This window comes from Rhinichthys klamathensis, unplaced genomic scaffold, assembly GCF_029890125.1.
Source record: "Rhinichthys klamathensis goyatoka isolate OS25496 unplaced genomic scaffold, OSU_Roscu_1.1 h1tg000549l_1, whole genome shotgun sequence".
Taxonomy (NCBI): Eukaryota; Metazoa; Chordata; class Actinopteri; order Cypriniformes; family Leuciscidae; genus Rhinichthys; species Rhinichthys klamathensis.
Window position 1 is genome coordinate 195,950 of NW_026607020.1, and position 12,048 is coordinate 207,997.

Genomic DNA, 12,048 nt, shown 5'->3' on the forward strand with positions numbered 1-12,048 from the left:
ATACTCTCTTGTAGTATGTCACATGATGCCATTCATGTTGTCGAAATTAAAGATCGTTGTTTTATCAGCACCTGAAACGAGCTTTGCCGAGGACCGTTTGAAGTCGGGCCACATATCTTTCAGAGAGAGTCCATACTTGAGGTTTGTTTCTTTTCCTGCCGAATCCCCAGACTTTTGGAAATGATAATGATTTTACCCAAAGAATTACAAACTTAAGCAAATAAACTGACACAGGGGGGAAAAAAGAGCTTGAAGCAAGCCAGGAAAATTAATGATCAATAAGAGATGGCGCTCTGCTTAGTACAAATATGCGGCTTTGCTTTCTACACCAGAAAAGAATTAAATTACCCGAGATTACAGAGTTCTTTTGTTTCATTGAGAGATATATCCGACAGTGGATGAACGCATGCCAAAAAGAGAACCCTGTAATTTCTCTCTTAAGCTCATAACTGTGGTATAGATCAGCATGGAAGACGGTCATGTAAAGAAAAAAAGTCTTGCATTCCCTTGGCTCAAGTTTAATACAGCTTGTAGTGTTAGTGGATTCTGACAATCTTTTTTTTTTTCTGCCAACCATCTGTTTAATACATGCCTTTGGAGAATTATAACCACACCAGTGAACTAGAGGTTTGATTTTGGTTTGGAAAAACTGTTACGGAGAGATAAACACACACCCAGGGGGTGGACGGAAAAAATTTGAAACCTAAAAATATATTAATATCAAAGACCTAATAAAGTGTACAACCACCTTTTGCCTTCAATCCTTCCTGGAATGCTGTCATTCACATCCTGAATGGTGTGGAGTGAAATTTGATCCCATTCTTCCCCAATAAAAAAAACAAAAAAAACATTGAGCCTATTGTGTCTTTAGGACAAAGGCAGTGGAAACCTATTTCTTAATCTATTTTGCTTAAGATCAGTGGTGTTTGGATCTAGTGACTAGGGAGGATGTGGGAGGCATTAGACTTTATCCTTCTGTTTATTTAACCATCAATTAATTAGCATTGCATATGGGGAGATTATCACCATTGAATATGGGAACACATTTAGCGGCAGTGGAGAGAGCACCTAGTATGGTAAAGTGGATTCTGCAATTTTGGAGGCTGGATATGTTCGAGTGAACTTGGGACAACTTTTTTGCTGATGTCATCCATGTTTTGCATATGATGTCATAACATTTCCTTACTTCAAGACATTAAATAATTGTACAGTTTTTGTGGTATATTCACCTTCAGCTGGTTATTTGACTATTTGACCTCTTTGCATGGGTGGTTAATGAACTCAAACATCATACACATATCTGATTAATCAGATATATGCACAACATAATGCGTAATATTACATTATATCTTGCACCTGACTCAGCTGTCATATACATTGATGTTAGTCAATTTGACTCTTTTAGTAGTTTTACTAGAATGCCATCTATGTCAAATTCATACCAGAAGTGGCTCTGAAAATTCTAAAAAAAAAAGTTTGATGGTAATTACTTTGGTCTTAGTGAAGTAGGCCAATTTTTATGCTACCCTGCACTCCCAGCTTAAACCCGTCAGTGCCTGAGTCTTGCTGGTCAAGCCTACCCCTCTGACCCTCTCAGCATGAGCATCTTGAATGAGCCAGCAGGAAACCTTATTAAAACCAGCTGCAGAGGTGGAGCTTTTGCAACCCGAGAGTGGCAGTTTGCCGCTTTATTTAATCTGGATGGGCTGGCCAGCTGAGTCTTATTTACTGACCTGGGGTCAGTGGCGGTGCTCCCTATCATAAGTCTTTTTCATGGGGGCACTTCTCTGTCCTGTAAATCCTGTGAAGTTCAAGCTTTAAAGGGACTTTGTGTAGCCTGGTTAAAACCAGACCATTCTCAGTTGTAACTGAGTTATGGTCTGGCAAAGCGTCATAGACAAATCATTTCCAGAGGGGCGTCACCAACGGACGTGGCGGATAGACCTAAACCCAATCAGAGCGATGAAGGAAATGACGTATGCAGAGCGGCGGAGACACATCCCCGAGTGTTGTTCTTTGCTCGGTTTTTAACAAAAAGGAAACGTTCAAATCGCTTAAAACAGACGCGATAGCTGATTCGAACAAGTGATGTCGACGGCGGCATCCATCTTTGTAATGTAGGCTACAAAATCTGCTTCAAAATTCCAGCGTTGTCCTCATCGTGTAAAGCCCGCCCCAACGTTTCTGATTGGTGCCTCGATTTCGGCGGATTGGAAATGAGCTTGAATGAGCTCTTTGCCAGACTAACTTTCAGAGCAAATCTAAATTTGCCGGAAGTTGTCTGGGTTTTCCCAGGCTAGACTTTGTGCACTTTATTGGGAAATACAATGCAGGGTTCTACAAAGCTACACTTGTATACAGAGAGCATTATATCTTCCTATGTTCAAACTTCAGTTCCCAGCATAGTTCCTTCAGAGCACATGGAAGTTGGCCCTTTGGTACATTTGTCAGCTACTTATAAGGGAGTTCTAGCAATTCTTCCTGACTATGCCAATACTGTTTTTTCCCATTTCTAGCTGTGATGTGCAAAGTTCGTTATGTAAATTTGAGGGAGTCCTACTGACTTTGAAACTTAACTTGATGAGCAACAAAATGTCTTCTAATAAAGCTTAGATACTTAAGGTGCGGTCACATTACTAAAACTTTGGCTAAATTTTGCATGCAAAAGAAGGTCCATTGTCCATGAAGCACTGCTTACTGATCACTTCCAAACCAAGCTGCTTTATATTGGTAAATTCTGTGAATTTGTGTCATATACAATGAATTATGGGTAGAGCTGTCAACGTTAATATATTAACGCATTCAATTAATTTTAAAATTCTTAACGCGTTAAAATAATTTTACACAAATAACGCTTTTAACCTCAAAAGATCCCACCGCTGTATGGCCAGATGATGTGCAAAGCATTTCCTTTGCACATCATCTGCATTTCCCGCATTTCCCGGCTTGATAAGCAAACCAGCGTCTTGCTAGTAAAGTTTTGATGGATGAGGATTGCAATCAAGGTAAAAACGATTGCGGTAACATACAGGAGTTGTACAGTAAGCATCCGTGAGTCCATTATATGAATGCACGCTCTCGATGCACTGATGGCACATTGTATTTACGCACAGACACATTTCACTACATTCAGGTTGTTTCCACACACATTCAGGTTAATGTTTTGATTTGTCATGTGTACGTTGCTGTGTTTAGTAATTCTGAATGGATCTGTGTACTGTAGTAGGTAATGCCATGCAGTCAGGTCATTGGATTAGTTTTTTTTTTTTTTTTTTTGCCATCTCCATGTGGTCCTGTTCTGTATTTCAACAAAAGGGTGGGATTAATCACAATTAAAATGTTTAATCTATTGACAGCTTTAATTATGGGTAAAAGCAAGTCTGTCAAGTGGTAATATTCCCTTGGCCATTATCCAAGCTTCTATGCTCCGGGACAAGGAAAGTCCTGGCCTTTACAACCTTCCTCCCTTCCTTGCGGGCCAGGCGTTAGCCACATGAGGTCTAAGAGCAGAGCACTAAGGTTAAGCTATAGGTAAATTTCTTTTTTTTTTTGACACAGCCCATAGGGAATACTTGCCTAGGGAGAATGTTTTAAACTGCGACCTTGGCTTGGCCCACCACTACCTCCAGAGGGAGCATATACATGAACTGCTAGAAATATTGTTTCTCACTATCCTTGACCCTAAATACTCAACCTCTAGGGAAACGCAGGGGAGCCTCAGCTCTACTACCCCAAAGCAATTGGGGAAAGTGCTCTCACCCTGCCTGGACTCGTCCAGGATCCAAAGACTCCCAGTACTAGATAAGGTCCCCAGTAAAAAGAAGGGATGCTATATGGCACATGCTATAGGTGGAACGGTTCACAAAATCCTCGGTTCGGTTTGTATCACGGCTCTGTGGTCACAGTTTTCGGTTAGATTCGGTATACATTGTTAATGTTTTTTTCCTTTTTAACACTTTAGAAAAAACATACATCAGCATAAAATATATAGCCTTATAACCTACCATTTACAGTATTTAAAAAATAAGTTATTCTCAAGGTCCTGTAATAAAAAAGCTGAAAGAATGAGGCAGCATGATCTTAGGAATAGACCTTATTGTGACACTGACAATCATAAATTAAATCTGTGAGATACTGATACAGGGAGATGTTGTTCATTTCAACAGGCTTTTCATTTATTTGTAAAAAAGTTTACAACTGTTGGCCTTAAACTAATGTAGCTGAGAACAAAAACACTTATTGTCAAATTTAAAGAATAGGCTTTCTTGTCACTGTCAGTGCCTACATTTATTACTGTGTTGTTTAAATGCTTTGGGTAGTGGAAGTTGTTCTTTCCTACCCGACTTTCCTTCGCTGTCAGTCGACACACTGGGGTGATGTCTCCGCAGATGAGCTAACATATTGGAAGCGTTGCCATTAGCATAAGCAACACGTGTTGCACAGTGCTTGCAAACTGTCTCGGTTTTATCCAGCACTTTCTTACCGCCGCCGTCGTCGTCATATGTAGCACTAAATCCAAAATGAGCCCACACAGTAGACCGAAACGATACTGTCTAGTGAATTGAACTCGGTGAAGTTGACCTGCTGCACTGCAGCACTCGACACTCCTAACATTGGCCTCAGTGCCAAATGATAAAAAACACGTCACGCTGCGCGTGGCCGGACCCGAACAATACACACGTGTCTCGAACCGTGACAAGTGAATTGAACGGTTCAGATTTTTTCATGAACCTTTCCACCCCTAGCACATGCTTCAGACGCCATCACCAATCACGCTGATGGCGTTCCCCATAGTGTCAATCCAATATTCAGTGTTGAAAGGGAACTGTTTTTGCTTGCTGTATAATGCATAATTTGTCATGTCAAATCAGATTTTGACCAATCAAATTATTTTTAGAATAAGTATGTCTCCTTCACCAAAACCACCTGCCACTGACAAGTAAGTAGCATGTTAATGTAGCAGTGACGTAACTACAGCCTATTGGCTTATTAAAGGGGGAGTATCCTTTCAGTATGCCCCACCCAAACATCTTGTTTCAATAGGTATGTCAACGCAAGAAAGAAGCGATTTGATTGGGTCTATAAGAAGCCTGCTGGGCAAACCAGCCCACTGCACAATGCTAATCTTGTTTCCATTTTCTTCTGCTCTTTCTTGGAAGTTGATATATTCTGACCAACTTGCTTTTGCCTTCTTTCCTAGGAAGTGTGTAGAGAGCTCTGGTGCCTTAGCAAAAGTAATCGCTGTGTCACCAACAGTATCCCTGCCGCAGAAGGAACCCTGTGCCAGACCAGCACCATTGAAAAGGGGGTAAGTCAGTGTGCCATGAGGGAGAAAACTTTATACAATGGGAAAGGTTATGAAATGGCAGGTAATGGGAAACGGACTCCTCATGGCTCCTGGTATGGTGTCTGGCCATGCTCTCATTGTCCCAGATATGGGAATAAGAAAGCCTATTCCCAGTGTTCACTCATGCAAGCAGCGTTTGGGTCATCAGTTTTCTGCCGGGCCAGGTTAGAGAGACAGTTTTAACAAAGATTAGGGTGGCCATTGTCCTCGCTCGTAGGATGGCTCAAGAGGAAGAATAGAAGAGGACCACGAGCTGTCGATCTTTGTTACCATTCGCTCAATGGATCTATTTACTGCCAAGCTCTTGTGCGTTGTCTTGGACAAGCAGCGAGCCCCAGGTTGAGCCGCTGTTTTTTTTTAGCGGGTGGCGTACTTATGTCTGCCCCTGGCTGGGTCAGCATCAAAGGAATACGAATGTCAGCCATTTCTCACCCAGCGTGTAATGGAGTGGAGGCCCTGCCAGCTCCAGAAAGTTGAGAAATGGAAAGGCAGGGAAAAAGGAGTGACCACACATGCTACTGAATGTGCTATCCACCATCAGCACTGATAATGAATTTGCTACATCGTAAAGAATGGCTGTCGAACACTGCAGGAAGCACAATGCCAAAAAGCCGCCCATTATAAGGCAGAATTCATTCTTAATCTGCTACTTAGGACTCTCTTCCCCTTTTTTTTTCATCTGATGTGACAACATGAAATACAAATTTAATAAATAACTTTCTTAATAAATGCCCTCATTTATCAGTGCATATTATTTTTTTATTTATAAAATTAAAAAAATCCACAATCTTTTAGTAATAAATAATATATGTAATAGTGATATATAATATACTTTTAGTGAGATAGTGAGACTAGCCAATTAGTCTCGCGTAGCCAGACCTTCAGACTGACGGCAGAAGGTCTGGACTCTATCGCAGCTTTCATTGGCAAAGGACCGCCCAAGATAATAGACCGGCGTGCATCTAATAAATGATTAATTCAGGAACATTGTGCAAGTTTACTGCAACACTGGAGCCGCGAACTTCACATTCTTTTGAAAATCCTGTATTTAGTTGATCCTAGTAAGCGCTCATTCTCACAGTTGTAAACTCTAAAGCGTTCTTCTTCTATGAGGGGCTTTGGCATCACGGCATTAGTTTCCAGGCGGACCGTTAAAGAACATCACACACGTCTCACAGACATTCATCCAACTAGATGACGACTTCGAAAATCGAAAACCTGAGGCTGAAACTACTAGCCAATAAACCAACCAATAACCATCCATTTTGATTTTATCTGCATCAGCCAACAATCATGTCCACTGGGCAGATTATTAAAAAATGTGTGACTCTTGTATCAGTTCTATTATCTGCTGACTGGCATGTCAAATTATAATAAACAATTTCTGTATTCAAAATGTACCCCTTACTGCACACCCCCCATTTTGGCAAGTGTGGCATAAATGACATACCCAAAATAAAAGGGTTGCTGCTCACAAGTCATTCTGAATACCGGTAGACACATAATCAACATATATTTAGAAAGTCAACACTGTCAACAGAGTTTACAGTTCAAGACTCATAATTACTCAGACTGTTATTAATATGGAGATAAATAAGCTCAAACATTAAAAATAAAAATATTAAGAATATAATTTTTAAATGTATAAAAATATGTTGAACAACAATAATTTGGGGCTGTCGGCAATCTTTGCACGTGAAGGGGTTAAATTTAAACGAATACAATTTAAAATATGAATCAATATGAATTATTTTATTTTGTACATTTTAAACATTCAATAATCTGCTGAAAGTCTTGTCAAATTATAACAATTTATATATTCAAATTAAATATTTGTTACTTCAAAACGCTTTACTTTCAAAGCATGCATATGATACAGTACCTTAAAATGATGCTGACGGAGGCAGCTCACTAGGCTTCAGAACAGAGCGTCTGTTAGATAAGACATTCTTTAAGAGGTTATTTTGGACCTGCCTGCTAGTGTCTTAGCACACTACCCTGATTTCAGACACTGGAAGCTGAGGACACAGCCTTTCCCTTGCCAAGTTCTTCCTGTCTGTGAACGAGAGAAATAAATAGAGTCTGAGAACAAGAACAACCATCCAGACAGAGGGAGAGAGTGAGAAAGAGACAGAACTTAACCTACTGACACAGTTGCACAGTGACGACAGTTTCCAGCGTCTCCAATCCTTATCCTCATGTCCCCTGGGTTGGATGGATTATGAGGTCGAGTGTTGAGAAGATTTCACATGGTCCTGAAGCATTACAATGCCTTGAGTCTGTTTTTATTCTGGAGTAGATTCAGATTAGGAACAGTAGGTGAATGCGCTGTTTACACAATACAAGATTTGGCCAAGAGATTTCTCTCAAATGGCAGCTGCAGTTAACTTATTGGACATGCTAATTACAATCAGAACTGTAATAATGAGCAAGGGAATGCTCATGGATTAATAATGTAAGAGGAAATGGACCAATAATAGCTACTAATAAAAATACCAGTTTTTTTTTTTTTTTAAAGAATATTTCACTCAAAAATTATGTCATTATTTACTACTTGTATTTCAAGATGCATTTCACCAGATGAACGATGGCAAATGGCATTGGAGTTAATAACATCAGAGTGTCCACAATAAATAAATGGAAAAAATAATTTTAAAATCTATCTTAAAACACATATGCCACGTGTTTGTTTTAGTTTAGTTTTTTTTTAAATCTACTCTTGGTATTCATGTTGGCCTCTGATCTTATTTTTAACATTTTTATTCTATTTTCAAAAAAAGTTAATGATGTTTTATTACATTTTAGAATGTCATGTTGTGTAACCATCAAGTAAAATCTTGATGGTTTTCCATATATCTTTAAATAAATATCATTACAATTTTGGAGAATCGCACCTCATGACATTTTACAACATTGAAATAGCCTTGCCATGTCAAAAAATGTCAAATTATCTGTTATTATAAAAGACTTTATTATCTTGACACGCGGCAGCAGTTGTACAGTATCACCCTGACATTTTTTATGTATTTTTGAAAGAAATTAGTAGATAGGACAAAAATATCATGTCATTGACCCATATGTCCTATCGATCATGATATATCAGTTTGAATATGCAGAAATGCCATTTCAGTAGATTTTGTATTGACATTTGTAGAATTTGTACAATTTACTATTGAAATGCACTGTCAATCATAGACACCGATCCCAAAATGGCCGACCACCTGTGTAAAATCATATACTCCATATTCTCATTGTAACCAATCATAAAATTGACTGACATTTAGGAACGCTTGTCCTTTCAGGGTTTTTTTTTTTTTTGCACAATGATAAATTGCATTTTAAGTAATTGGCCCGAACCCAGAGTAACTCCCCCCGTATCCCTGGCTAGTCAAGTCAAGTGACCTGTATTTATAGTGCTTTTAACAATAGGACTGTTTCAAAGCAGCTTTACAGTGATACTAGGAAATTAAAGTAGCAGAGATTGTTTTGGCTTTACAGCAGCTTCACTTCCATTGCAAAGATCATTAGTTATTAACTTAGGGGGCGCTAACACGACACCGTTCTAACAGAAAACCTTTAATGTGCTCCGGCCGCTCATTTGCACAACAGTGCCTGGTGGCTCGAGAACGCAAACCTTGAATATATATGTGCGCAGGCGTGTACAAATTGACCTAAACAAATTACTTGTCTGGCCCTAAAAATTTATAATACAGAATTATTCATCACTTCCGAGTAGCCATGTGAACCGGAACTATTTTGACGTTTTATCAGTACAGAGGTAAAGGGAAGGAGGCCTTCACAGGGGAGAGACTAGTTGACACTTCAGGGCTGCGTTGTCGTCGTGTCCAGGCGCAGGTCCTTCATCAGATCTGGATCCGGTGGACTGCCGTAAACCTCGGGATAAACAGAGAGACTAATATTAGCGTAGACGCCATCCTTCTTATGATGTAACGAGTACATCAGGATTTATGGGGAGTGTTCCCTGTTCCGACTGACCTAATCTATGCAGCCTAACATTGAATTATAGAAGTTTATAATGTGTTATGTGTATGCTAAGTCAAAGAGATGTGTTTTTAGTCTAGATTTGAACTGACAGAGTGTGTCTGCTTACCGGACAATGTTAGCAAGACTGTTCCAAAGTTTTGGTGCTAAATAGGAAAAGGATCTACCGCCAGCAGTCGATTTTGATATTCTAGGTATTATCAACTGGCCAGAATTTTGAGATCGCAATAGACGTGAAGGACTATAATGCGTTAAGAGCTCGCTCAAGTACTGGGGAGCTAAACCATTTAGTGCTTTGTTAGTAATCAGCAATATTTAACAAATTTTACAATGTTTAATAGGCAGCCAATGCAGTGTTGACAGAACCGGGCTAATATGGTCATATTTCCTGGTTCTGGTAAGAACTCGAGCTGCTGCGTTTTGGACCAGCTGTAGTTTATTTATTAAGCGTGCAGGGCAACCACCCAGTAGAGCATTACAATAATCTAGCCTTGAGGTCATGAACGCATGAACTAATTGTTCTGCATTTGTCATTGAGAGCATATGATGTAATTTAGATATATTTTTAGATGGAAGAATGCGGTTTTACAGATACTAGAAACGTGACTTTCAAATGAAAGATTGCTATCAAAGAGCACACCCAGGTTCCTAACCGATGACGAAGGTTTGACAGAGCAGCCATCAAGTGTTAGACAGTATTCTAGATTATTATGTGAGGAAGTTTTTTGTCCAATAATTAGAATCTCTGTTTTTTCAGAGTTAAGTTGTAGGGAATTACAAGTCATCCAGTTTTTTATGTCAGCTATGCATTCCGTTAATTTTGTGAATTGGTAAGTTTCGTTAGGGCGTGAAGAAATATAGAGCTGAGTGTCATCGGCATGACAGTGAAAATTAATGCCATGGTTCCTAATGATATCTCCCAAGGGTAGCATGTACAGAGTGAACAGCAGCAGTCCTAGTACTGAGCCTTGTGGTACACCATACTGAACTTGTGATCGATAAGACATGTCTTCATTTACTGTTACAAAACTGATAACGGCCAGATAGCTATGATTTAATCCATGCTAATGTAATTCCACTAATGCCAACATTTTTGCAAGTCTATTTAAAAGAATGTTGTGGTCAATAGTATCAAATATGCAGCACTAAGATTGAGTAACACTAATAGAGAGATACAAACACGATCGCAATGATAAGAGCAAATTATTTGTGACTCTAATGAGAGCTGTCTCAGTACTATGGTACGGTCTAAATACTGACTGAAAGTCCTTGCAGATACAATTTCTTTCTAAAAAGGAACATAGTTGTGAGGAGACTGCCTTTTCTAGTATATTTGACAGAAAAGGTAGATTCAAGATCGGCCTGTAATTGACTAATTCTGTAGGATCAGAATTTTATCCTGATTTTTAACAAGCGGTTTAATCATAGCCAGCTTAAAAGTTTTTGGTACGTATCCTAATGACAAAGATGAATTAATGATAGTAAGAAGAGGATCTATGACCTCTGGAGGCATCTCTTTCAATAGCTTAGTCGGTATAGGGTCTAACATGCATGTTGTCGATTTAGATGATTTAACGAGTTTAGAAAATTCTTCCTCTCCTATAGAAATGAATGAATATGGAATGTTGAATGAATGAAAAAATTTCCTCAGGGAGACTACAATGCACTGTCTGATGCGATACTGTAGTAGACTAGCCTAGAAATCTAGACGCACCCTAGCGGCAGCAAATTTTATTTTGCAGCCAGGGTTGTCTAGCAACTCTCCATTGGCTTTCGAGCTGGAAAAACCAAGCTCTAGTCAGGCCAATCACATAGTGTATAGAGTCGACGGGCGGGCTTAACATAATGATGACAGAGTTGCGACGGTTCCCTGCTACTTGAAAACAAAGAATGGCTGCTGCTGCTGGCGAACAGCGGCCTTTCGAATCGGCTTTGGCCGCGACTCTGGAGGACTTAGAGTTAATCTTTTCTTTGAGAAAAGAACAAAGAACGGCACTTAAGTCATTCTTAAAAAAGGAAGATGTGTTCGTAGTTTTGCCGACCAGATACGGCAAAAGTTTAATCTATCAACTAGCTCCGCTGGTGGGAAAACGCTCTGGGGTGCGTTTCCCAAAAGCATCGTTGGCCAACTATGATCGCAATTTCCATTGAACTCTATTGGTAACGACGGAACTTGCGGCCATAGTTGGCTTTGGAAAACGCACCCCTGGTTGGTTGTAGCGCTATCCTATTGCGTGCAGAGGGAATTTGAAAGACAATCGTTTATCCCTCTCCTTGGATTGAGCTCTACGAATGGGGAGTTCCAGGCTAGTAGTATACGGTTGCATAGTTATAATTTTCTCCCTGATATTATCAATCTTGTAAGTAAAGAAGTTCATAAAGTCATTACTGCTGTGCTGCTTGGAAACGTCTGGGGTTGAAGCTTTATTTTTCGTTAATTTAGCCACTGTTTCAAATAAATACCTAGGGTTTTGTTTATTTTCTTCTAATAGGGTTGAAAAATAAGCAGATCTAGCAGTTTTTTAAGGCCTCTCTGTACGCAATCGTGCTCTCTTTCCATGAATTGCGAATAAACTCTAGTTTTGTTTTCTTCGAGTTTCGCTCCATTTTTCTGGCTGCTCTCTTAAGGGCCTGAGTGTACTCGTTGTACCACGGCGTTGGACTATTTTCTTTAATCTTCTTTTAAGCGCAAAGGAGCA

The 12,048-nt window shown here is 39.5% G+C and overlaps 1 protein-coding gene across 1 annotated transcript in view; it reads left to right on the top strand.

Annotated features, from left to right (window-relative positions):
* Positions 1–12,048, top strand: part of adamts6 (ADAM metallopeptidase with thrombospondin type 1 motif, 6) — an 88,795-nt gene that overhangs the window by 39,023 nt on the left and 37,724 nt on the right. Inside the window, exon 11 of the mRNA XM_056238987.1 lies at positions 5,201–5,308. Coding sequence (XP_056094962.1) covers positions 5,201–5,308 — 108 coding nt within the window. The remainder of the gene's footprint in view (positions 1–5,200; positions 5,309–12,048) is intronic.